Source organism: Calliopsis andreniformis, chromosome 4 (genome assembly GCF_051401765.1).
Source record: "Calliopsis andreniformis isolate RMS-2024a chromosome 4, iyCalAndr_principal, whole genome shotgun sequence".
NCBI classification, from domain to species: domain Eukaryota; kingdom Metazoa; phylum Arthropoda; class Insecta; order Hymenoptera; family Andrenidae; genus Calliopsis; species Calliopsis andreniformis.
The window spans coordinates 14,352,894-14,375,955 of record NC_135065.1 but is presented as its reverse complement, the minus strand read 5'-3'; the positions used below and the strand labels follow the sequence as shown (position 1 = coordinate 14,375,955).

General features: G+C 37.4%; 6 protein-coding genes and 1 long non-coding RNA gene across 8 annotated transcripts; 3 read left to right on the top strand and 4 right to left on the bottom strand.

Moving 5' to 3' along the window:
- Window positions 1-1,154: 1,154 nt before the first annotated feature.
- Snx3 (sorting nexin 3) lies at window positions 1,155-2,714 on the bottom strand. Its single transcript, XM_076376613.1, has 4 exons — window positions 2,441-2,714; window positions 1,676-1,771; window positions 1,460-1,584; window positions 1,155-1,335 (listed from the first exon to the last, which is right to left on the bottom strand). The coding sequence occupies exons 1-4, from the start codon at window positions 2,603-2,605 to the stop codon at window positions 1,230-1,232; spliced, it is 492 nt and encodes a 163-aa protein (XP_076232728.1). The 5' UTR covers window positions 2,606-2,714; the 3' UTR covers window positions 1,155-1,229.
- Window positions 2,715-3,312: 598 nt separating this feature from the next.
- On the bottom strand, window positions 3,313-9,649 carry Nmdar1 (glutamate ionotropic receptor NMDA type subunit 1). The gene is made up of 17 exons (XM_076376968.1): window positions 9,503-9,649; window positions 9,128-9,304; window positions 8,775-9,026; window positions 8,272-8,466; window positions 8,104-8,204; window positions 7,845-8,018; window positions 7,187-7,300; window positions 6,954-7,101; window positions 6,651-6,864; window positions 6,437-6,571; window positions 6,205-6,362; window positions 5,896-6,130; window positions 5,444-5,592; window positions 5,022-5,179; window positions 4,721-4,893; window positions 4,389-4,642; window positions 3,313-3,695 (listed from the first exon to the last, which is right to left on the bottom strand). The coding sequence occupies exons 2-17, from the start codon at window positions 9,290-9,292 to the stop codon at window positions 3,453-3,455; spliced, it is 2,868 nt and encodes a 955-aa protein (XP_076233083.1). The 5' UTR covers window positions 9,293-9,304; window positions 9,503-9,649; the 3' UTR covers window positions 3,313-3,452.
- A 1,179-nt stretch (window positions 9,650-10,828) lies between these two features.
- Window positions 10,829-13,770, top strand: Sln (monocarboxylic acid transporter silnoon). Its single transcript, XM_076376969.1, has 5 exons — window positions 10,829-11,506; window positions 11,645-11,788; window positions 12,144-13,059; window positions 13,139-13,359; window positions 13,497-13,770. The coding sequence occupies exons 1-5, from the start codon at window positions 10,888-10,890 to the stop codon at window positions 13,670-13,672; spliced, it is 2,076 nt and encodes a 691-aa protein (XP_076233084.1). The 5' UTR covers window positions 10,829-10,887; the 3' UTR covers window positions 13,673-13,770.
- On the top strand, window positions 13,721-15,563 carry LOC143178368 (uncharacterized). Of its 2 annotated transcripts, none has more exons than XR_013001772.1 (2): window positions 13,721-13,855; window positions 15,432-15,563. It is a non-coding gene; the product is annotated as an uncharacterized LOC143178368 (long non-coding RNA). The 2 variants fall into 2 exon arrangements; XR_013001773.1 differs by lacking the exon at window positions 15,432-15,563 and adding an exon at window positions 14,120-14,295.
- LOC143178367 (uncharacterized) lies at window positions 14,352-15,625 on the bottom strand. The gene is made up of 3 exons (XM_076376971.1): window positions 15,487-15,625; window positions 14,961-15,149; window positions 14,352-14,880 (listed from the first exon to the last, which is right to left on the bottom strand). The coding sequence occupies exons 1-3, from the start codon at window positions 15,535-15,537 to the stop codon at window positions 14,650-14,652; spliced, it is 471 nt and encodes a 156-aa protein (XP_076233086.1). The 5' UTR covers window positions 15,538-15,625; the 3' UTR covers window positions 14,352-14,649.
- A 1,270-nt stretch (window positions 15,626-16,895) lies between these two features.
- On the bottom strand, window positions 16,896-19,591 carry LOC143178554 (uncharacterized). Its single transcript, XM_076377275.1, has 4 exons — window positions 19,543-19,591; window positions 19,412-19,498; window positions 19,231-19,338; window positions 16,896-19,199 (listed from the first exon to the last, which is right to left on the bottom strand). Exons 1-4 carry the CDS (start codon window positions 19,589-19,591, stop codon window positions 16,921-16,923), a joined length of 2,523 nt encoding a protein of 840 aa, XP_076233390.1. The 3' UTR covers window positions 16,896-16,920.
- Window positions 19,592-19,809: 218 nt separating this feature from the next.
- Window positions 19,810-21,177, top strand: Iscu (Iron-sulfur cluster assembly enzyme). Its single transcript, XM_076376970.1, has 4 exons — window positions 19,810-20,032; window positions 20,336-20,560; window positions 20,634-20,712; window positions 20,967-21,177. The coding sequence occupies exons 1-4, from the start codon at window positions 19,943-19,945 to the stop codon at window positions 21,056-21,058; spliced, it is 486 nt and encodes a 161-aa protein (XP_076233085.1). The 5' UTR covers window positions 19,810-19,942; the 3' UTR covers window positions 21,059-21,177.
- Window positions 21,178-23,062: the final 1,885 nt, after the last annotated feature.

Below are 23,062 nucleotides of genomic sequence, written 5' to 3'. Positions count from 1 at the left end.
TGCGTATAAGTTTACAGTCTCCTTTTTTTTATGTTTCTTATTATTTATATCGATATACAATACTTCTGTTCGTACGTGAGTGTTAATATGTGTATATAAGTACACATGCGAATATATGTACACTGTAGTGTATTACTCTATAGAGTAATAAAACAGAGCTAATGAAAATTGTCTTGCAATACGAGCCATGATGAAACAAAGAAGAAACTGTAATCTATGTCCTGTACACAGTCCCTTTGATAGTTATAAAGTTTTAAAAACTGTTTACTTATAATGTAAATCTAAAAAATACAAAAAACACAATATACAAGTCATTGATTTTACTGTGAATTCCAATATAATAGCAATATTACTTTTGTATTCTATCATTACAATAAAATAAGAAGTATGTAACAAGGAGATTCAAAATGCCTTAATTATGTATGCTTTATCATTAGTAAACAAAGAATTAAGTTGAGTAAAGTTTCAACATTTTTAACATTTTCTTATGTAGAGAATATGAAATTATAAACAATTTTTTAAGAGATTTATCTCTATTTTCAACTCAGTTTATCGTATATACCTAGTCGTAATAGCACTGTTTACAAATTAGTACATGTGCTACTTACAAGATGTTCAATAGAAAACATTACAGTAAAATATCAAATTTTTGTTTTGCCTTTACTCTAAACATATTTAGTGTCAAAATATTTCTATAATAATACTACGAATAGATAAAACATTCATTCGTAGCGAAAAAGCAGAAGTATGACTTCTACTGAACAACTTGTACACAAATAGCTTTGTATCTTGATATTTTATCTTTAAGCCATACCATGAAATTCGTGAATTTCATATGTTTTATACATTAATTAAACAAATGTATATAATGATCTCTGACAATGATAACTATCAAATCATGAACCCTTCCTAAAAAGCTAGTATAATTACAGTATCGTTACGCACGAAAAAAAAAAAAAGAAAGTTGATTTTATTGATCTTATTCGGTGATCAATTATAATCTTCTACAGCATGATACTTCCAAAAGTGTAAAAAATGTATTTTTAACTTTGGTACTTCCAAAAACAATTATCGCAATTTGACATCACAGCATTCAATGCTTGACTAAATATTATAAAAATACAGAAGGATCTTTAAATAAATTTCGAATAAACTTTAAAAGCAATAAAATATGACTTTAAATATCAAAGGTGGGGAAAAAATATACTTGCGATTAATCTTATTGTAATTTATGTATTACGTATTTTTCCAGGTACGTAGTTCTTGTCTATTACAGGTTCTTGCAGAAACATGTGTAAACATCTTTCATTCTGTGCTAATGGATGTCCTGCTATTCTGTAACAGATCAAGGTATTTTTATAGAATCATTCCGCTTTAATTTTATTATTCTCTCTCTCTCTCTCTCATACACACACACGCGCGTACACACTTGTATTAAAAGTAGCTTCACTATACATACTTATTAACAAATTCTTCTAAACCTTTTCTTCGATCTTCAATAAAGTCTTCTTCAAAAATTCCATCATCTCCTCGAAAAGGCATCTGACGTTTCCAAGCCTTTCCTGGCAGAGGAGGTACTACAATCTATACATTTGCAATAGTTTTAACATTACTACATAACAAACTACTATTGGTAATATCATTTAATAATAATTACTTTTATTCTGTAACTAACCTTGCTATCTCTTTCTAATTCATTCCTTAGCCATTCAAAGTCACTATATCTCCTTCTTACTGTAGAGTCTTTTACTTTAAAAACTGGAAGATTTGTCTGAAAAATATTCAATCCAGTGTCATTATCCATCGCATTATGCATACCAAAAATGCATATAAAAGCAGTCTCATCTAAATTTGAATACAAAATATCAAATTCATAACTGCCATTCGTACATTAATTACACGAAATTTAACAAGATATTTCGTCTGTATTGCTTCAAATTTATAAATGTTCTCAACAGACATGTTTTTGTATATCTACAGTTTTTATCACCAAAAGTAAGATAACAGACACTGCCCATGATACACTCAATTGATGTACATGCATAACTAAACCAATATAATCACTGTTACTTTAATCATCACTTGTGTTCCCTAACAAAGATATACAATATAGTATTAAAAGAATGCTACGATTTGAAGTAAATCAAAAACTAATATAAGTCCATATAATGAGCAATTGCAATGCAAGTTTTATCATGATGGAAAATATTCGTATGGCTAAAGAATTCGTAGAATAGCTAACAGTAACAAATCCAAATTGACCAAATTATGGACGCATAAGTCTTTTATCTGATTGTAAATTTGATAAGGTACGTGACATCTCGTTTTGGTGGTATTTAAGCGGCAAAAAGAATTGACCGAAACGCAATTTCATGATATTCAATGCGGTATTAACAGAAGCAAGCAACGAGTCTTATACCAGGAAGACTCATTCACTCACCCTCATACGAACTTCGTAATCGGTATACCGTTTCTTGCCGACTCCGTGTGTGATTGGATTAATCACATCAATCTCGAGAAAATTTGCAGGTGCTGCATAAGCGTCGTCTAGCGTCTGTTTTTTAACGTTTAAACGGCGTGTCGCGTCTACGGTTGTGTCTGCCATACCTTTCCTACTTGTATCGACTAAATCACCTAAAAAACTGATTAGAAAATAAACCCCAACACAATGGATAATGAAACTTCGTCAAATGACAGCGGTAAGAAACTTGACACAATTCGTTCTCATGTGTTACGTCCTACGGTCATAGCATCACGGACCATGAAGTGAATCTAGACGAGAAACTGTCCAAAGTAAAATGAATGCGCTGAATGTATCTAATTTATTCGATGAATTGGACAGAATGTAGTTTAGTACGTCAATTTGTATCTTGTAATTTATTTCCCAACAATATAGTTGATGATAGAAAATGACTTTGAATCGAATTTAATTGATATATTCTAATTCGAAATTTCGCTACCGATATAAAGTGCAATCTTAGAAGTTGAAGGTTCGATGTCGACTCTAGAAACTACTCGTTTCGTGGAAAGTGTGATGCTATTTAAAAATATTTAAAAACTGATTATATATCAATTCTTCGAGTTGCCGGAGATACGTCGTTAATGAGACGGACGCTGTTGTGCGGAAATAAAACAAGTTCTTGAGAAAAAGCGTTTTATAGAAAGAGATAAATAATGTAGAATGTTTATTTACACAAGTGAAACGTTTTGAGATAGTCCGTTCAGTTATTCGTGACGTACGCATACACACACACATACATAGATACATTGGGAATGATAATAATATAATATAGAATGAATGATCAGTGAAAGAACATTAAAGTAACGGTCTTTATTATATAAAACAAACGCATCCTCGGTAGAATTATACATTTATCTATCTAACACAGTTTCTCGTGATAAAGATAACAGTTCGGTATTTATGATATAGGAAGTAACCGATAGAAATTCGTTCACACTATAAGGTGCGAGACGTCTGCCGTGTAAGCAGCTGGTGAAAGCCTAATATCATCTGAGCGAGGAATTGGTCGCTGGCGGATATCGCTATCTCCCGGCCATGCACGGCCAGGACTTCGTGGAGCCACGTTAGATCTAGCTACCGTGTCAACTGCCAAGCTGACAGTCGTAGGATCGTTTAGGCCATTACTTTGGATCCTTCTTTGGGCGGCTATCGACGCTCGCAGAGTCTTCCGTTTCTGCATTAGAAAAAACAATTTCGATCAGATTAGAGTTAGTATCAACACTCGATTTTCAGCTCGACTAGTGCTACTGAATTTACACTGCGTTTTATTAAGGTACCACTATATATAATAATAGTTTGCGTTTCTAATGGTAGCTTAAAGCCGCGCCCCCACGTGTGTAGGTAAAAATGCAATTGAAACACCAAATAAGATAGTTGAATTTAGTTGTTCAATAATTATAAAATTTTTCTTGGAAACTATAGAATTGTATTACTGTATATGTATGGGAAGGGACTAGGCAAAGGAAATTAGCACGTGTTGTACTATGCAATGCACATGTAGGATCGCGACTTAACAATGTCCAAAGCTTATTTAAATTCGATCAAGCTGATAATGCAAAATAGGTAATCTGTTGTACAGTAATTGTCATTTTCTTTTGGGAAAGCCTGACTATTTTGTTCATCCCTAAAGCTCATAAAGCGTGTATTATTATGCGCTTGTTTGTGTTTGTTCGATATTTCATATTGTTAGATTGTTACTAAGCAGTCTCTTAGAATTCCTTCGTGTTGCTCCTATTTCGTCCTGGTTGTCTGCGGCTTATCGATAAACAGAATTCTGAGAAGAGGATAACGAAAAATATCGAAGAAAAAAAGTAGTTGGATCGTAACGTAAAGATTTTCAGCTTATTTCTATTATTCCGCCGTTTACCTCGATCGCTCCTCTCCACTTGTCGGCAGCGTGTCGTGCCAATTCCATTTTCTTCTGTTTGCGTATTTGATGTTTTTTGTAGGCCACCTCTATGATGATAAGACCTATACCGCCGATGATCCCAACACCGACAACTATGAACACTCCTGCCATATTCTTCAAACCTAAAGTGTTCGGAGCCTTTTCGAATTGTTCACACTGTTGTATGTTGCCTTGGAGGATCCAGTGATTATCGAGGCTTTCCATGAAGCCGCCTAAGGAAAATGAAATAGAAAATATGTAGATATAACGATCGCAATGTTTTCAATTCGTAACGATCAAATGCTTCCTACTTTCGTGGAAATCCAGAATGGCTAGAGTCACTGCATCTGCCCACAAAGAACCCTTTTGCAATCCAATTCCATAACCAGAGCGACCGAACAATTCTCCAGCTGTTACCAACTCACAATCTTGAGCAGCTTCGAACTCCAATCGAGAACTGTCCCAGATGAAGGCCATGAGTTTCCTGTAGACACGTTATCTTTGCAAAAACTGGTCCTCGATATTCAATGGTATTTATTACCACTTTAACTTTCTATCTTTTTATAATAATATTTGAAATTATTTCTTGAAAAAAAGAAACAGAGAACCTACCCAATTTTGATGTCTCTGATAGCTTCTTCAGCGGTGTCATAATTATTAGCCTCCATCGTGCGATACATATTCGATAGCTCGACCTGTCGACGGAAATACATGTCCACGGCGGAGCCTTTAACAGTGGCACACGTCAAGTTCTCCATCGTATTTCTCAACTATAAATTGAAATTAAGTCCTATTGGTCCTAATCTTAACTGAAATAAATAGACTAACATTTGCAAAGATAGCGACAGTGGTGTACGGTATATATATATATATATATATATATATATAGAGAGAGAGAGAGAGAGAGAGAGAGAGAGAGAGAGAGAGAGAGAGAGAGAGTCCTAGAAACAAGTAGCTACATTTTCGAAGCTGCTGACTCTAATCAAGAATTCTGAAAGTTTGATCATTTATTTGCTCTGTTTCTAGATTCTTACTCGAGCATCGTTGATCCCAGTCAGCTTGGTCTTGGGTCGCTCCAACACTAGAAAGGCAGCCAAGTTGGCGGTGTAAGAGGCCACAATAATCATCGCGAATCCTGCCCAAACCATGCCCAATACGCGTGCAGAGAAACTTCGAGGAGTGCCTGTGAGTTTAACAAATAATCGATTACAAGAGATCTGCATTGCTTTCTCTGTTGCGTTAAAAAAAGACTTGCATTTCGTTTAACGTAATAGCATATTACTAGACACGCAAGTTACATTTTTGTCGTTGATCGATCAATGAAATTACACTTCGGTGAACTGAGGAGGACAACACGGGCCCCTATAAATACATTTCTCGAAAGATGGATGGTAGGTAGCTATTAAACTCACTTTTCTAAAGTCTAAAACAATAAATGAATAGACCAGTCTAACATATTACTAATTTGTATTATTGATTTAAAAACCTTCTCCGATTCCGCTGTTAAGGAGAACTCCCCAGGCGAACCAAACGGCGCTGGACAAGTTGAGTGCATCCTCTTCGGTACCGTCAGTGTTTGCTAGCTTGAACCTCCCGAAAGGCGAGAACCGGTCGAGGAGGTACAGAACTAGAGCCACCACGTGCACCGACACCATCACCAAGATCCACAATGTGTTGCTGAATGGTTGCAAAAATGATACCAGGGTGGACGATCTTGATGGCTGAAGAAAAAAGCAGAAGTGTACGATGTGTCTAGAGCCCCAAACTATATGTGGGGCGGGGGGCACCACTATACCTTCTTCTCGAGAATAGTAATACCCTGATACTTGAAAGGCTTGCTAAACTCGATGAATTCGGCGCGTTCCGGATTGATCGTTAAAGGAGCGACGATCATGTCTGCCCTTTCGTTCACCAGCTCACCAATTAGACCTGTCCACTCCTTCTTACCTCCAACTATGAAAAAGCAAACGCTAAAGAATGTCAGATTAAGATCAGGCGAATAATTGAACGAAGGCACGTTCTCTTACCTGAACTATTTTTAATCATATAACTACCAAACTGTCCGTCAGGGGATAGAGCCAAGCTATAGGTGAAGTTAATAGTTTTCGACAATTCCTTTAACAAGTCTATGCAGTACCCCTTGCAACAGAAGGTTTTCGTACCTGAAAGTATTTAAGATGTTTCGTAGATGAGAAACACGTTTGATTCATCGTAAAGCATAACGTCTTTCTTTTGTCTTACTCTCATGATCGGTGACGTTGAAATGGGGGCAAAGAATCTCTTCCGGTAGACAGGATTCACCATCGCCAATATCGCGTACGTAAACGAAAGGCTTCTCCTCAATTGTGAGTACCTTTAAGTGTGTAGGGATCATAAAACCTTCTGGTTTTGTCTTTAATCGACCCGGCCACGTTATGTTAGACTCGTCCAAACTCAGTCTCATCTTGGTTCCGTTCTGAAATAAATGGTATATATGCAATAGTGTAGGTAACGCTCAGTGTCGAGAAAAAATTTGAACTACTAGTGTGAATTTCTTCAACTCACAGGCGGATAAAAGGTCTGTCCAACGGAGACCCGTTCGCCATTCTCTTTGATGTTGATGATATCGTATTCGGCGTAAATCCGATCCCCGTTGTCGTCGAAGGCCACCTTTCCGGTAAGACCATCCGGCAACACTTGATCGCGTATGTGTCTAAATTGATGAAACTCATGATAGCATGAGCTATTTAAATCCTACTCTCTAGTAACTACACGCATAGTAGAGGATGGAACCGTACTGGAATAGCTTTTGTCCAGTTTCCCAAATGGACCCTGATTTCCCGCAATCGTTGGGCGCTTCCGTAATCTCAGTCGACTCGTTCATCTTCTTTAGAGCGGACACGAAAACCTTTCTGAAACATACCCCCCACTCAATCTCGGATCATGCATGCACGTTTACGAATAATCGAGAAAATTGGATTCACGTGTCTCCCGAACTCCTTCAGTCCTAAACGTTTCAATTTTGAAAACCTTTTTTAGTTTCCACGTGCATTACGTCCATTCAGTCCTCCAATTTTCAGAGGCTTTCGAGAAGCCTGAAGGAGCTTAGGATGGTGCTACTGTTTCGCACACTTATTCTAACATTTAAAGTATAGCGTTTTGGTGATCGATTCACGGAATTTCCACTGGAGAATTTGGAAGGTGTACTAGGGGGGATATGTAGATGCGAGCCGGTGATCTGAAATCAGTTGTACATTGCTGTGAAATCGCGGTTCATGTTCCTAGGTAACGCGCATGCAATGTAAGAATCAAGAGATACTGGTGTAATTTCTTTTTCTTTTCAGATTGAAGAGTATCAAGAGAGTGTTGAGCCTCTTGGAGATCTGTAAGTCTTCTCATGCATACACAGAACTTTTTATCTAAACAGGCACGAGCTATGATTGGAAGAGAACTGACAGGCTGTCTTCGATGTGCGCCTCCTCTTTCTCCGCGTTAATTAATTTCAAGCCGAGAAGACCTTCCGGTGCGTTGGACGCATCTAAGGCTTGCTCTGTCACGATCCAAACGTATCCTGCGCCAGTCATGTTCAGAACTGCTGCGTCTTGGAAGATCACGCTAGCGTCAGTCTTTCTATTCATGGTTCGAAAGAAGAGGCATTCAGTAGAAGTTATTCAGAAAGCAAAAAACAAATGAGATCGCAAAAGCTTCTACTCACGAGGCGTACAAGAGGCACACTCTAGCCTGTGCACCTTTCATGTCCATCAACTGTTGCGTAAAACTCTCTAGGCCAGGTTCAAATTCAATTACAGATTCTACCTGTTTCGTAAAATGCAGTGACAGTATAAGTCAGATCCGCTGAAAATTCCTGCCCATCAACACGTACCTGCACCTTGATTTCAACATCGTCTTCCAAGTTTTGTGAGGTGGTTTGGAAGCGTCCAAGCAATGCACGACCATCCGTGTCAGAACTATGGATGAAAATCACTTTCATATAGTTAAAGTGTTTCAATAATTCCACCCATACGTCCGCCTGATGTGAGTACGGCGGTACTGTTCGGAGGAAAGAGACGTGAATGTTCTGGAAGCATACAGGTTTCCTATTGTTTTTCTATAAAGTCACACTGGATGCATCATCCAACAGACGTTGGACATTGTTACGCATTGCGCAATAATACGGATAATATGATATTGACGTAATAGAGCATTACAAAGGTATCTTATTCGGGCAAAAGACTTACATCGGTCGTACCGTTTAGAATTATTATCAATTTTTCCTTAGACTCTTACTTCTCAAACTTGAGTGTCTTATATGTATATACTTAAAATAAAATTTATACTTATGCGACGATTACAATACATTCGAATGACAAAATTTCGTCAACTCACTTTGTCAGAGAACGCAGAATCTCGCGACGATATGCCTATCACAGGTATATGGTAAAAGCCGCTAGTATAGGAAACAGCAGCAGGTGATAAGTCTCCGGTAGGTGGTTGGGAAACCACTACTGCATAGACTTGATTGGCGATCAGAGACTTGCAGACGTTCAGCGCCGTTTTAATAGGGTTCGAGTCCATTTCGATCACTGTGTGCCTATAGGTTACTCCTTTGCCTACGTAATTCGAGGCGAAGTTCAAATGCTAAAAAGGATAGCGTTCGATCAGCATGATTTTGAGACACAATTCTAGTAGAAAATATTGATTTTTCTTTTAAGAAACTATATTCGAAGCGAAATACTTACATCGATCGTTTTTTCAAAACTGGCTCTACTCTCGTTCTTAGAGAACACACCGCCGATCTTGAAATAATTCGGATTAGTGAACTGATGTGCGGCAAAGCCATTGTAAATCTCTTGGTTTAGAATGATCAGGAGAAGGAATAATGCAGTCCTTTTATGTTTTGCCATTGGGAATTCAATCTGTAGTAGAAAATAGAGGAGATGTTGATCGAACAACGAGCAAATAAAGAGTAGGTAAACGAGAAAATCCACAGAAAATTAAGGAAGACAATAGAAAATATAAGACTCTAACAGATCGCGATTACTCGATATCGATATAAATGAATGTACAAAAACAGAAACTGTTCCGTAAATTTTGAAATATGGAATGTAACATACCGTCACCGATCGCTCATGCAATTTTTGAAAATCTACCAACGAGCCAAGGATTCATTTGTAACAGTTAATCACACCCTTATCGAACGTTCTTCGTGAACAAGACCTGCTGTTAACGTCGGTCGCAAAAGTGGATCTGAGGCAGAAGAGAAGAGACTCATTGATCCATTCGGATGCTGCGCGCACAGACTTCGTCCCCACTATCCCGATTTTAGACTGTTTTCGCGTTTTCTTCTACTTCATAGCTGGATTTGGAATTCACACTAATTTCTTACTTTTACTGTCTTCATTCTTCTGTCGAAACCTAAGGGAAATCCTTTTCCAAGCGCAACATATTCGCTGGATCATGTTTCTTTAATAAACCTATTTTAACATCCATGAATATACGCATAAGTATAGGTACTTAATATCGATACATACATGTAGTAGGTATCGACACAGGCGACCTTGTCCTAGAACTACCTATCTATACCAAATGTAGATATTTCATCCCTTCCCGTTTCACTCGAGTATCAAATTTCATGCTTGGCGAAACTCTAGCTTTGAAAATCTCTCGTGAAAAGTTACTAGCGACCCTCATGGTTGTTCCAAGTGATGGCGAACCATAGGATCCATAGGATCTCTGGAAATGCTTTCGAAGGAATTTTGAAACTTTCAACTCGTGACATCTTTCTCCATCCCTCCCCCCAATATCTCATGATAGTTGACCGTCATCAATGATTGAGGGGTTGAGGTAAATGTGTATGACAGACATGACGGGACGAGATGGGACAGAACGCGTCTCGTCGCGACGGATCGAATCGATCCGTTCTCTGCCGGGATTCGTCGGTCGGCTGGATGCAATTAGGAATCGTAGCCTGATTCGGGGAAAGTGGGTCGGGCGCAGGACAATAAACCGCTAGGCATTGTCTCGGGGTGGCCACGTGGTGGTGACTACCGAGGGATGCCAGTGCGTCAGTTGCGACCGCGTATCGATCGCGTAAGTTTCCATTCGGTAGCGACCTCCTCTGCGTGCGCACACCTTCTCTTCTCGGTTATTTACCAAGCACCCTGTGCCCGAGTCGGGAGACTCTTGGAGAACGTGTAAATGGTGAGAAGGAAGTCGAAAGACGGGTGAGGGATCGTGCAGAACCGCGAGTGAGTTGAAGGGGAGATCATAGGAGGAAGAAACGAAGAAGGCCGACTCGGTAAGAAGCCTCAGAGTTGAGAGAGAGATCAACGAAGAGACAGAGTAGCCGCGCGCGAACCCACCGGACCTTCTCGAAGGGATCCAAGAAGGTGTAGTAGGTGAAGGACAGTTCGAAGTCTGAAGCAAACCGAACGAGGCGAGAAAGCAACGTAACTCCAATGTATTACGGTCCTCTTCGCGCGAACGAAGCCGTCGAAATATGTCGCTACCACGGGAATGGAGCCTGCAGGATTCGGTTGAGCGCGACACCGTCCCCTGCGCGACAGCGTCGCAGGAGATGGTCACCGCCGCCGTCATCGACGAAAATATGAATCAACAGAATCAGCTGGGCAGTCTACTGTCCATACACTCGGCGCCTGTTTTTGATCTGAGCAACGGCGTACCATCACCGAAGAGGCCAGCCTCGTTGGCCGTTCAAGCGACGGCAACATCAACCCCTGTCGTGCCTCCTCACCTCCAAAGTCCAGAAACGATCGAGGACGAGGACAACGACAATCTCCTGACGATATCGAGTCTTACCGCTAGGCCATTGATAGCAAAGTCCAGGGAGCTCAGATCGACGAGAAGCTCTGCATTAAAAAAGAAGAAGCTAAAGAAAAGCGAGACGAAGAAGCCGAGAAATACCACTTATGTCCCTCTGGATGGCGGATACGGGTGGGTGATTGTTTTCGGAGCGTTTTTCGTTCAGTTCTGGGTAGCTGGTCTGGTCAAATCTTACGGAGTGCTCTACGTTGAGGTCATGGAGACATTCAAGGACTCCTCGGCCTCGGTTGCATCCTGGATACCGGCTATTTTGTCTTGTCTATGCCTTGCTCTGGGTGAGTTATTTTTCCAGCAATTTATCTTAATCGATTAGATAGGCAGATGTCCTTACGTATTTAAAACGTAGCTAGACAAATATTTCATATATTTTAAATATGCTTACTTATCATCGATCTGTCTTACTTGGTGTTTAGCTCCAGTTACGAGCATGCTGTGCCAGAAGTACAGCTGTCGGGCGGTCGTCTTCATCGGAGGACTATTCTGTGCTCTAGGACTAACGATAAGTTATTTCGCCACAAGCTTGATACACCTCTTTTTTACATTTGGAGTTTTAACAGGTACGTGAGTATTGTCAGATATGTTTACGTACATATAGATACTAGATACATACGTATATACATACATGTACATATCTATGTAGTCCCTTTTGCTTATTAACAACATTTGCGTTGTAAATTGTATCTTACTATACGTATGTACGTAATATGCATATTGTCAGCTATCGAATTCTGTAAAACCATTACGCAACGAGATGCAGATACAGAGGCAGGAAGGTGACAATCTGGACCAGTATTTTAGACTTGGCTCCCCGTCCATAACAGCATCTAATTATAACGGACATTTGATCAATAATTTATTTATTCCACGGTGCAATCTTTCATGTTGATCATGAATGCGTCGCGTCGATTTCAGGTATCGGTGGTGGTTTGTCGACGACCCCCGGTATCATCCTCGTCTCCCAATATTTCGATACACATCGCGCCCTGGCGAATGGAATTTGCGTGTCAGGCACAGCAGCTGGTAGCTTCGTGTTTCCGCTTCTGATCGAGGTTTTAGTGGAAAATTTCGGATTCCATGGCACGATTCTTCTTCTGGGGGGTTGTATGCTTCACGTTTGCGTCAGCGCTACGCTCTATCGGCCATTAGAAAATAATTACGCCCCGGAGGAAGCACAACCGACAGAGAATTTGGAAAAAACGATCGAAGCGAACGCAGCGAAGGAATCAGAGGCAACGAAACAACAAAAGTTGGAGATGCTATTCGCCAACAACTCGACAGCCAAACATAATTTACTGAATGAGCTGTTCCACCAAAACAACGTGACGGCGATCGAGCTGACCGACAGCGAGGAGGAAAAAGATGTTATGGGCGAGGGACTTCGTATGAAACCGATCTCGAAGATACGAAGTTCGAGCATATTGCACAGCGTCGAGGACCTGTCGACGGACTCGACGTGCGTCTACAAGGCCAGGTCATCGTTGAGGTCGTTGAGATCGTCGGTGACGGCCGTTTGTCCAGTTCCTCAGAACGAACCACAAGTGCCGGAGGAGTCGAAGACTGTCATGCAGAGGATCATGCAATACATCGATCTGTCTCTTTTGAAGAATCCTCAGTTTATCATGATGTGCTTCTCAGTTAGTCTCATGTCTACCGGAAGTCCGTACATGCTCTATTATCTTCCGGCTTACGTGCACGCGGCGGGATACACGAAATCGGAGGCAGGTTACTTGGTGGCCATTTCTGCCGCACTCGACCTTTGCGGGAGACTTGGATTGGGTTGGCTCTCGGATTTACAGCTTTTCGATCGACGGAAAGGATATATTGGGAGGTACGTTTAATTATTCCAATTACTGTGAAGTGACAGTGTCACTGTTTCATAATTATCTTTCTTCCTGCTTTCTTAACAGTGTCGTAGGTGCCGGTGTGGCGGTATTGGCGATTCCAATGGCACACTCTTTCTACGTTTTAGCATGTTCCGTTGGTATGTACGGATTATGCCTGGGTTGTTGGTTTCTCTTAGTTCCCGTCCTTCTCGCAGACCAATATGGAACTGACAAAATATCCTCTACGTACGGTCTTGTTAGAATGTTCCAAAGTGTTGGAGCGATTTCTATTCCACCTTTAGCAGGTACTCAATATTCCTATCATTGCACTACTATTAGAGATCCATTAATTCCTGTTCACTAGCCGCTCTGATAGATTGTGTATGTGTTAGCGGAGGAGAGAATACGTATCAACGATGTTGTCATCGAGAAATAATTTCAGGCTACCTACGCGATGTAACCGGAAGTTACACTGTGTGCTTTCTATGTATGGGAACGTGTATGGTGATGGGAGGTCTACCTCTGCTACTGGTTTTTAACGAAGTAAACAAATCATCGAAGATGACTGTTAACACAGAGAACAGTAGTTCGCAAGTGGAGGTGACCGTCAAGGAGTAAGAATATTTTGCGAATGTGATTAATGACAAAAAAAAAAAAAAAACGAACGAATGTGTAATAGAGAAATAATAAATCGCAAAAATTTTGTCGCTACACAATTATTCCATTATGATGTATTGCTTGGTTCAATCGGTTTCAACAGAAAAAATGAACGAAATTTATATATTACTACGCTCGCGGCAGGTAAGCAGGTTACTTTCATTACTTTTTAATCAATGCACGTAATTCGTTTATTAATAGTCGGAATACTCTCATTTACACTGTTTACGATTTAAGTAAAAAAAAGTTAATAACATAGAATGAGAAGGTTGCATATTATATATGTACATTGTAAAGTGTTGCTTCTAGAAAACTGATTTACAGTTGTAATTTACCTTATACATTACATGAACGTATTATGTATGTACATTTTGTATTTACATGTTACATTATAATTATTGTTTGTAGAAAACGAAGAATTGCGGCAGGTTCTGCGATGAAAAGAAACAATCTTAGTAGGAAATACATATTTTTCATACAAAAAAAAAAAAACAAAAAAAAAACAGATGTATTAAAACACATTGATCTTTAATAAAAGTTATATTCTTTTCACTTATACCGCCTTAATGTTCATACTTGGAATATACGTTAGTATGTAAATTGATTTGTTTATGTGATACTATAAAAATAAAGTACAAAAAAAGTTATCACAAAATATATGTACATATTATAATCTTCACAATTAAGAGTAATCTATTGTACTTCTATTAACAACAACTGTATATAATTTATATCGATTCGTATCATTAATCCATGCATAAAACTGTGCATAATACTATTTCAATGCTTTGTGAGATAATTGATCGGTTATATTTTAAATTTTAAATATAGTTCATTATTCCTATACCAAAGCGATCGATACATAAGAGTCTACTAGGAACAGAAGCTAGTAATTCTGGTGATAAAGGACATTAAATGTCGATCAATGTACAAAAAATCTATGTTGGTTTCCAGGCTACAACTCTCATTTTATTATTTAATTCTTGCAATATCAGGGAGCATGTGAGCTGCTTTTCGGGTGATAAACCGTTGATACCTTCCATTTCGTCATCATCATCTCCTAATCCGTTACTACTTCCACTTTTTCCTTTACCTTTCCCCTTCCTCTTCTTTTTCTTGTTTAACTGCCTGCAGTCTATGTCACTAGCAGTATCTGTTGCTTTTCTTATCTGTGGTAATTGTAATACTTTTTTTATGTTACATGTATATTGATTATTACCTGAATACAGAATTTATAATATTATCTTACTTTAGCACTTTTCTTTGATTGTTTATCATATTCTAAAGCATCATAATAATTTGGTTTTTCTCGTTTAATTCGATTAGTTCTTCTAGTTTTCATTACCCCGCTATCTGGACTAGGGGGGCTCTTGATTGAATTACGTCTTGCATTAAAAAATGAATGACCGCATGGACATGCTTTGCAGGCAACAGGTACCTTGACAATAAATACATTACATTAATACATAATAAATATAAAAAACTTATATTGGCTTCGAATTTATTAACCAATACCTAATAGAAATGAAGTTGACATTTCTAGAAAATGTATATTGAGGCTTGTTTGAAATCTTTAAAATCTTTAAAAAGTCTGATATTAGATTTAGAAAATAATGTACATACATACATGAAATGTTTATTTTATACAACGTATATTATGTTAAGTATAAATTTGTTCTATTAAGAAAGAGAAAATTTATTTCATTTCTTTTCATTTCAGCTATAAACCTACTACAAATGAACTTATATTACTACGAGGATTGGTGAAAAATTACCTGCTGTTCACATTTAGGGCATCCTTTACTGATCGTTTTAGTCTTTGCCATATTAGAGAAAAATATTTAATAATAATAAGGTTATTTACAATTTAAAAAATACAACTAGGAAACTATATCGTTAAACCATATCACGAAATAATAGTATCACAACACAAAAATAATTATTGTATCGATGAAGATGCATTTTAAGAGATCTCACTGTGCAATGACTACAACGTTAAATATTTTTTGCTTCTCTCAACATCGCACTTAATAGGTAATGACAACCGTAATGAACAAAAAGGATACAATAGTAGAGGTAAGATGATTCGTACACCAATTGGTAGATGGCGGTGAAAGTCAATTAAGAGTATGGCCCAAACATGGAATAAGAATTTGATTATTTAAATCCAAGGAAGGTATTTCAATAGTGGATTTATGTATGTACGTGTCTTCTCATCTAAAGTCTTACATTACAGACTAAGTAGTACGATATTCAGAATTTGATTTGACAAGATAATTTAGGCAGCTCAATGCCTTTTGAGATACACACATATACATAAGTACATATAATATAATAATTTATTGTATGTTGTTGTTTAAGATTAATAACATCAAAATTATGACAAACGTAATTAATTTAGTAGATCAGTTTATCAAGTAACTTCATCAATGCTATCGCAAGTTTTTATCGTATTTTTCACTGAACGATGTCGACGAATTGAGTGCAAGGAAGTTCCTTCTAAGAGACGTATCTATTTCACAAACGTATGTACAAATAACTCTGTTATGGGAACATCTCCTTGACTGCTGATTGTGTAATTATAAGTTGATTGTTTTTACGACCGTGTTAATTCGTGTTTGCTTATACTACACGACGATAAGTGTTCATTAGATTCCGCAGATCAATTTTATCTTGACATTGAACCGAACAAGAAAATCTGTTTAGTGTTTTAACATATAAAAGAAAATATGTAATTCAATCTAAGGTTCAACTATTCTGTATCGATAACCTCGAAAAAATATCTTTGTAACCCGTTACATACTTGTTCTAACTTTGTTCAATCGTAAGCTGTGATTGTAGCTTTTTCGTTTACAATCGATACACCAGGACGATAATTACTATGTACCACTATTATTTAGTTGTTTAGCCTACTGTGACTTCGTCAGGCTACAGCTACCTATGTACATATAGGTTTTTGTGTTAGCTATGTGTACTGTTAGTACCTGCATATGTAAGTACACTACGTACATTCGAAGCTTTTACTTATAGTGCCTCCCTTTCCTCGAGATAGAATTTGGGCTCGAATTAGGTGCTCTAATGAACCTCTCCATTTCGATATTTCGTTTATTAGAATCGAGACAGGACAAATGACTGCACTTAGTCGAATAATTGTTGTTTCTGTTCTTGTCTGCCACGTGTTCCAATTCGACCAGTTCACCAGATTTTCTCTAGTTAAACGTTGTTTGCATTTGTCTCTCTAGTTGATACAATCTCCTTATCACTCTCGAACTATTCAAACGTTGTATAAAAGTTATTGAAGTCACCGAAAATCTATCCTGAACTGTGATATCAATATTAACACTTGCCAAGTTATCAGATACGTCTGCATATTCTCCACTATCTGATACGACGTACTTGAGACTCTTATCAGATTTTGAATATCGCGAAGATTTGATTTTTACTCTTTCCTCATCGACGATCAACGTGTCGTTACTTTCAACCTTGTTCCTCTTATCTTTATTTTTGATATTATCTCTATTTTGATTCGTGCGATCAGAACGACTGTGGTGGTTCCTCATTGATTTGACTCTATTGAACTTTTTTCGTTCTAAGTTGCCGTCGGCAAGATGATGTTGACTATATTGACTCGAATTTTGACTCAATTTCTTCGTTCCTGGATTTCTTATGTTATCTTGAACATCTATTCGAGTACTATTTTGGGTGTTTCTCTCTATTTGTCCACTAATTGCACAGATTTCATTTTGTACCGTATTGTCGTTAGCAGAATTATTTCTCGGTGGAATTCGATAAACATTTTTGTTTTCCGGGTTGTTCCGGCATTGGTTACCCATTGGATACGGCATTTGCTCAGTGACATACTTAGAAGCGAACCTTTTGTTTCCAGTGCACGTGCAATGGTCATTCTCAGAATTACAGGGAGTATTATTCCTTTGTTTCCGCATTGTGGGATTGTTTGAAAGACTATCGGTGAACTCGTGATATTTCAGATTTCTTTCCTTTCGTAACGTATTAATCGACCTTTTACTTTTACACAAACATTTCAGCTTCGGATCAGTAGCGTTCGACACGAATCTCAAATAAGAGCAGTCGCATCGACAGCAGACTAATTTCAAATCGGTCTTAGAGGTGATCGTGTTCTTCGGTTGTACGACGCAATTTTGCTGATTTAGATCGTGGAAACATTGCTTAGCCTTCTGTAAGCAAGTGCATATCTTCAGTTTCGTCCATTTGTAAATTTCTTCGCGCGCGACGATTTTATCGTTAGCTAATTTATTTGGATCAGATACGCAAAAGTCTACAGATTTTGTCACGTAATCTAATCTCCGTGGGATACTTTGATGATAAAGAGCCTCGCAATCTTGGCATAAGACACGTTCTGCTATGTTCCTCTCTTGACATTTATTTACTTGATTGGGGTAATGTCGAAGATAATTTTGTACCGTGCAATTACAGCAGGCGATAGTAGAGGGTTTTTGAGCTGAAGCAGTTTGGTTCGCCTTTTCTAAAAGAACATTCGATGGATTTGTACCGATATCTTTAACATTCAAATTTGTTCTTTCCTCAATCATTTTAACGTTGACCGTCGGTTTTTCTACATCTCTTTTAATGTCAAAACCACTCGCAACATTCCGTGAACCTTCTTTCCGCGGTATCGACTTGATGCTTTCTCCTACAGTTGCCTGATGAACGTAATTTTGTTTATTTTTCTGAATCTCTCTGACAGTGTCTTTAGACCTCCGATGTAATTCCCTCTCAACATATTGTAAATTCGATTCAGCCTTCGCATCTTTGGAATCGTGTTTGTATGCCTCAACACGTTTCTTCTTACATTGACCGTACTTTTTTGCATTGCGGTCTACATCAGCCTCGTCGTCTCCATCATAATTAGACGCAGTTTGCGTACTAACTTTTTTATTACGTGTGCATCGTTGACGACAACATTTAGTAGATCGTCCCTGAGAGAGGAGTCTGCTTTTCCATGGGTCAGGGATACCTTGCACAAAGGGTAAGCCCAGTTCGTTCCAAAGAGTGTCAGTGGCGTGACATCGTACGTAGCATGGTATCGAATCTTTTCTCGAATCACATGCATTCGTTACATCGCAATATCCTTTCGAGATTAAATATTCCCGCCATGTATCTGGAATGCCGTTTCGTTTGTTACGAAAATTTGTTGCCGTATCATTCACCTCATTCACCTGGCAGGACGACACCGCAACGAATGGTTGAGTTGTTAACAATTTCGGTACCGAAAACGGTCCACGCACTACTTCGTGCACATCAAGATATTTCTTTCTTCGAAGTAATTTCGAGCACGTCCATTCTTGCGTCCATCCGGTGCGTATCTTACATTCCCTCGAACTCCTTTTTCCTGCCGCTTTTTTATCATCGATCCGTGTCGATCTGATAGGGCAGGCTTCTTGTTTTTTCGAATGTCGTGTCACTGCATTATAGTAATCAATGTGTAAAAAGTGTACAATAAAATAGACTGTTTAGAGAAAGTAAATCAAGTTTCTTACTGGATGACGCGTTTTGCAATTCAAATACTTTGTGTTCATTCGAGACATGATTCATATTTCGTAAATAATTCCTCATCTTACAAGTTATTTTTTTACATTGTTTTATTGCTAGGTTAAGGAAGATAAAGTTTCATATGGAATTAATCGGAAGTATTTTATATCATCACATTGTAATTCATACGAAATGTATTTGTGACTATTTGTGTAGAACCTGATATGTACACGTCGATTTTTTTATGGAACAAATAAATTATTCTTTTAATTTTAACTTGTAGTTATACAATTATTATTCAGTTTGTAAATTGCCGTTACAAAACATTTTAGCTTGACAAGTAGGAAATAGGATTTGTTTTATATACATGTATCAATTTTATATGGTAATAATTAGTACTGTATTGAACGTCATGAATTGTATTTAAAATCATCATTTCTTTAAAAGGAGTTTCATTCCTAATTAGGAAATAGGATTCACAATAGGAAATCCTTTGAGGTTTGTTACTTCTGATTGCGACAGTGCTGCCAATGATACGTTCGTGGTGCCAACATCGGAAAATACTTAAAATTAGTCTTGCATACGGTTCATCGTATGTACGTACATGTGTACATACATACGCTCTAATGTAAAATCAATTGTGACGACGGCAGAGTGTTGTGTCAAGTGACGAAATAATAACAGTTCTGGTTAATCATTGTTGATTCGCACGTGAACGCGATGTCTTTGCTGCGTTCGTTGCCCGCAGGGCTTAACAGAACCTCGAAATTAATATCTTTAAGCGTTCCAGCAGTTTTTTATCATCCAAATGTGAGTATGTCTCGTTGTTTTGATTTTACGAATGCGATTATAACCTGTCATAGCGAACATTTTGCGTCGCGTTTGATGATTAATATCGTACAACTAATTCTATTATTAGAACATGTATGTAGAATCACTGACATTCGCGTTGATCAGTGTGATATAAGTATACACATATTTTCGATTGTACAACTAGAAAAATTGTAGGTTATGTTGTCACGCTGTCTTCGTTTTAGTACATAAGTTGTGGTCGTTGATGTTGATTACAATATCTTGATATTATTTGATTTTATCTGATTTGTTACCTCATAGGTATTAGATCATTACGAAAATCCAAGGAACGTGGGTTCTTTAGATAAGAATGACTCTCAGGTTGGTACAGGTCTTGTAGGTGCACCAGCCTGTGGAGATGTAATGAAACTTCAAATTAAAGTTGACGACAATGGAAAGATTATTGATGCTAAATTTAAAACTTTTGGTTGTGGTTCTGCGATTGCATCAAGTTCTTTAGCTACGGAATGGGTCAAAGGGAAAACTGTAAGTGGATGTGGCGCATTGTATAGCGAATTATATAAGTTAAGCTGAAATAAGCAATTAATCTGTATTACAGATTGATGAAGCATTGAAGCTAAAAAATACTGACATTGCTAAAGAATTGTGTTTACCACCTGTCAAGCTACACTGTTCGAGTGAGTAACGTTTATAGTTGATTTTATTGTTTTTCTTTCTAAGGTACTGAAAAAAATAGTATATTTAGAAGAATTTGAAAAAATTGTCTATCGCTTTCTCATTATATAACAGTGATGCAATGAAAGTAATAGTCTTCAGGGTAGTTGTACAGTGTATAGTGTATTCTATATAACAGATGTTTGCAAGGAATTAGTTATATGACTGCAATTAAAATAATCTACAGAAGTTAATTTTTTCCTTTTGTGTATTGTAGTGCTTGCAGAAGATGCAATTAAAGCTGCTTTGTCAGACTATCGTATAAAGCAACAGGCAAAAATAAAAGAAAATGAAAACAAAAGTAATTAACTGTGATTAGAATTTAAATACGAAATGTAACAATATATGCTTAAAGTTCCACGTAGAAATATTTATTTGTGCTATATTTTGGTTTATGAAAGTAAATAAATATATATTTAATTAGAAAACTATTTAATCTAAAGTATATATATATATATATATATATATATATATATATATATATATATATATATATATATATATATATATATATATATTAGTAAGAACAATATGAACGTAATTTGTTTGGCGATAGAATCAGAAAAATAATGTTTACGAAAACGTAGAACAAAACATCTTAACGATAATTTAAACGATTAACGAAAACATTTTTATTTGTTTTTATGTATATGACCTATTACGTCATGAATGATGACGCGAACATAGTAGGGATCGCGAGTAGAATCTTTCCATAAATTCAATGATAGACATTCTTTATACACAATTCAAAATAACCTTTCAATCCTTCAATGTCTCTAGTAATATGTCTCTAATAATAAATAATTGTACAATAAAAAGATATAGTTTTCCTGTAGCTATGATACTCGATCAAATATTTAACTCTCTTTCAGTATTTCTTACCCAACTCATGAAATCATATTTACTGAAAGTAATTTCCAAGAACACGATTTCAATCGTAATTAAAATATTTCATCATTCGCGTAAGTGTTGAGAATGAGCTGACAGCTCGTGCATCCATCCCCCTTATACATATGTAGCCGTCGTCACAACGTCAATTGATGCTTAATAAGAACGAATATAGACCAAGTCATGTGCGGTTACAACCGTCAATTGCGAGTCTCAAGTTAATTCACGAAGAGGAACAATTAACTCATAAATTCGTAATTTACGTTGTCTACAAGTTTTCATGCTGTCCGTAACGCTGATCCTCGCCGTGTAGTCTTATCTATACGAGCGAGGTAGGCACCTACACCTACGCATACATATATCGTTCTCACATCAGTCACTTTCGTCTTCGTAAAGATGTACATACACCCAACTCAGATGTATCTAGACGCACCGATACTCTCCACCTCCTTACACGGAAGCCATTGAATAAGAGAAAGAGAAGGATAAAGTATCGGTGGGGCCAGAATCGGTTCGAGTTGAGTTGAGTACATACATATACAACGCCCAACCACTGACGAATGAATATTTGGTCTATTTAGGTCTATTACAAAACCTGTTATTTCTATATATGTATAATAAAAGGAACATTGTTTTCGAGCAATGGAAATATTTCAACACGCTTATCGTAATTCTATAGATATTATAAAGACGCCTGTGACGCATACAACGATACATCGATATGGACGATCAACAAATATACGTTCTATATGTATAATAGATAATAAAGAAGTGAAGTGTAGGAGTTGGTAGGTACACGAGAAAAAAATTTGTTAAATTAATTTAATATTGTACATACATTCCTTTATTTTTTAATAGTATTATTTTTCGTACAAAAGCCGTTCGAGTCTCGATACGTGTTACACACGCGCCATTACAAATATTTTATTTCAATTCCCTGAACAGTCATCGTTGAGTCTATACACTGTAGCTTTTCCGTGATAAATCCATGTCAGAACTGATTTGCGATAGGACTGAAACGACAGAATCACTTCACTGCGTAATCAAGCAATGAGACTACATGAAAATTGTTTACACACTGCTAACGAGATTCATTTGCTTCACGGTCGCATAAACCAGTTTACAGTTCAACGATTTAACTTGACAATTTGTCCGTATGTACATACATGCTAAACAGGTAAATAAAAAGGAATAGTTTAAGGAAATACAAGAATGTAGAGAATTGAAGAACATCGAACAGAGATAGTAATTCCGAAAGGCAATTTCGCTCGAGCGTGTTACCTGAAATTTACAGAATGGACAAAAATGCAAGTTTGAGAAAAAGGAATATAAATGAGAAGTATACTTTCTTATTCGATAGAAAATTGAACGATGTGATTAGATTTTGAAAATACTTTCCTTATGAAACAGTAAGATGGCGTAATC

What these genes read in the sequence shown, in the direction of transcription:
- Snx3 (XM_076376613.1), bottom strand. Translation starts at nt 2,605, where the DNA reads ATGGCAGACACAACCGTAGACGCGACACGCCGTTTAAACGTTAAAAAA. An exon ending in ATTACGAAGTTCGTATGAGG is followed by an intron (nt 1,772 to 2,440) that starts GTGAGTGAATGA and finishes AATATTTTTCAG; the next exon opens with ACAAATCTTCCAGTTTTTAA. An exon ending in TTAGAAGAATTTGTTAATAA is followed by an intron (nt 1,336 to 1,459) that starts GTATGTATAGTG and finishes GATCTGTTACAG; the next exon opens with AATAGCAGGACATCCATTAG.
- Nmdar1 (XM_076376968.1), bottom strand. Translation starts at nt 9,292, where the DNA reads ATGGCAAAACATAAAAGGACTGCATTATTCCTTCTCCTGATCATTCTA. An exon ending in GTTTTGAAAAAACGATCGAT is followed by an intron (nt 9,027 to 9,127) that starts GTAAGTATTTCG and finishes TATCCTTTTTAG; the next exon opens with CATTTGAACTTCGCCTCGAA. An exon ending in CATTCTGGATTTCCACGAAA is followed by an intron (nt 4,643 to 4,720) that starts GTAGGAAGCATT and finishes CATTTTCCTTAG; the next exon opens with GCGGCTTCATGGAAAGCCTC.
- Sln (XM_076376969.1), top strand. Translation starts at nt 10,888, where the DNA reads ATGTCGCTACCACGGGAATGGAGCCTGCAGGATTCGGTTGAGCGCGAC. An exon ending in TACATTTGGAGTTTTAACAG is followed by an intron (nt 11,789 to 12,143) that starts GTACGTGAGTAT and finishes CGTCGATTTCAG; the next exon opens with GTATCGGTGGTGGTTTGTCG. An exon ending in TTCTATTCCACCTTTAGCAG is followed by an intron (nt 13,360 to 13,496) that starts GTACTCAATATT and finishes AAATAATTTCAG; the next exon opens with GCTACCTACGCGATGTAACC.
- LOC143178367 (XM_076376971.1), bottom strand. Translation starts at nt 15,537, where the DNA reads ATGGCAAAGACTAAAACGATCAGTAAAGGATGCCCTAAATGTGAACAG. An exon ending in GCCCTAAATGTGAACAGCAG is followed by an intron (nt 15,150 to 15,486) that starts GTAATTTTTCAC and finishes TTTATTGTCAAG; the next exon opens with GTACCTGTTGCCTGCAAAGC. An exon ending in AATCAAAGAAAAGTGCTAAA is followed by an intron (nt 14,881 to 14,960) that starts GTAAGATAATAT and finishes CAATTACCACAG; the next exon opens with ATAAGAAAAGCAACAGATAC.
- LOC143178554 (XM_076377275.1), bottom strand. Translation starts at nt 19,591, where the DNA reads ATGTATATAAAACAAATCCTATTTCCTACTTGTCAAGCTAAAATGTTT. An exon ending in TTGTCAAGCTAAAATGTTTT is followed by an intron (nt 19,499 to 19,542) that starts GTAACGGCAATT and finishes TATAACTACAAG; the next exon opens with TTAAAATTAAAAGAATAATT. An exon ending in AATAGTCACAAATACATTTC is followed by an intron (nt 19,339 to 19,411) that starts GTATGAATTACA and finishes TCCTTAACCTAG; the next exon opens with CAATAAAACAATGTAAAAAA.
- Iscu (XM_076376970.1), top strand. Translation starts at nt 19,943, where the DNA reads ATGTCTTTGCTGCGTTCGTTGCCCGCAGGGCTTAACAGAACCTCGAAA. An exon ending in AATGGGTCAAAGGGAAAACT is followed by an intron (nt 20,561 to 20,633) that starts GTAAGTGGATGT and finishes TCTGTATTACAG; the next exon opens with ATTGATGAAGCATTGAAGCT. An exon ending in TGTCAAGCTACACTGTTCGA is followed by an intron (nt 20,713 to 20,966) that starts GTGAGTAACGTT and finishes TGTGTATTGTAG; the next exon opens with TGCTTGCAGAAGATGCAATT.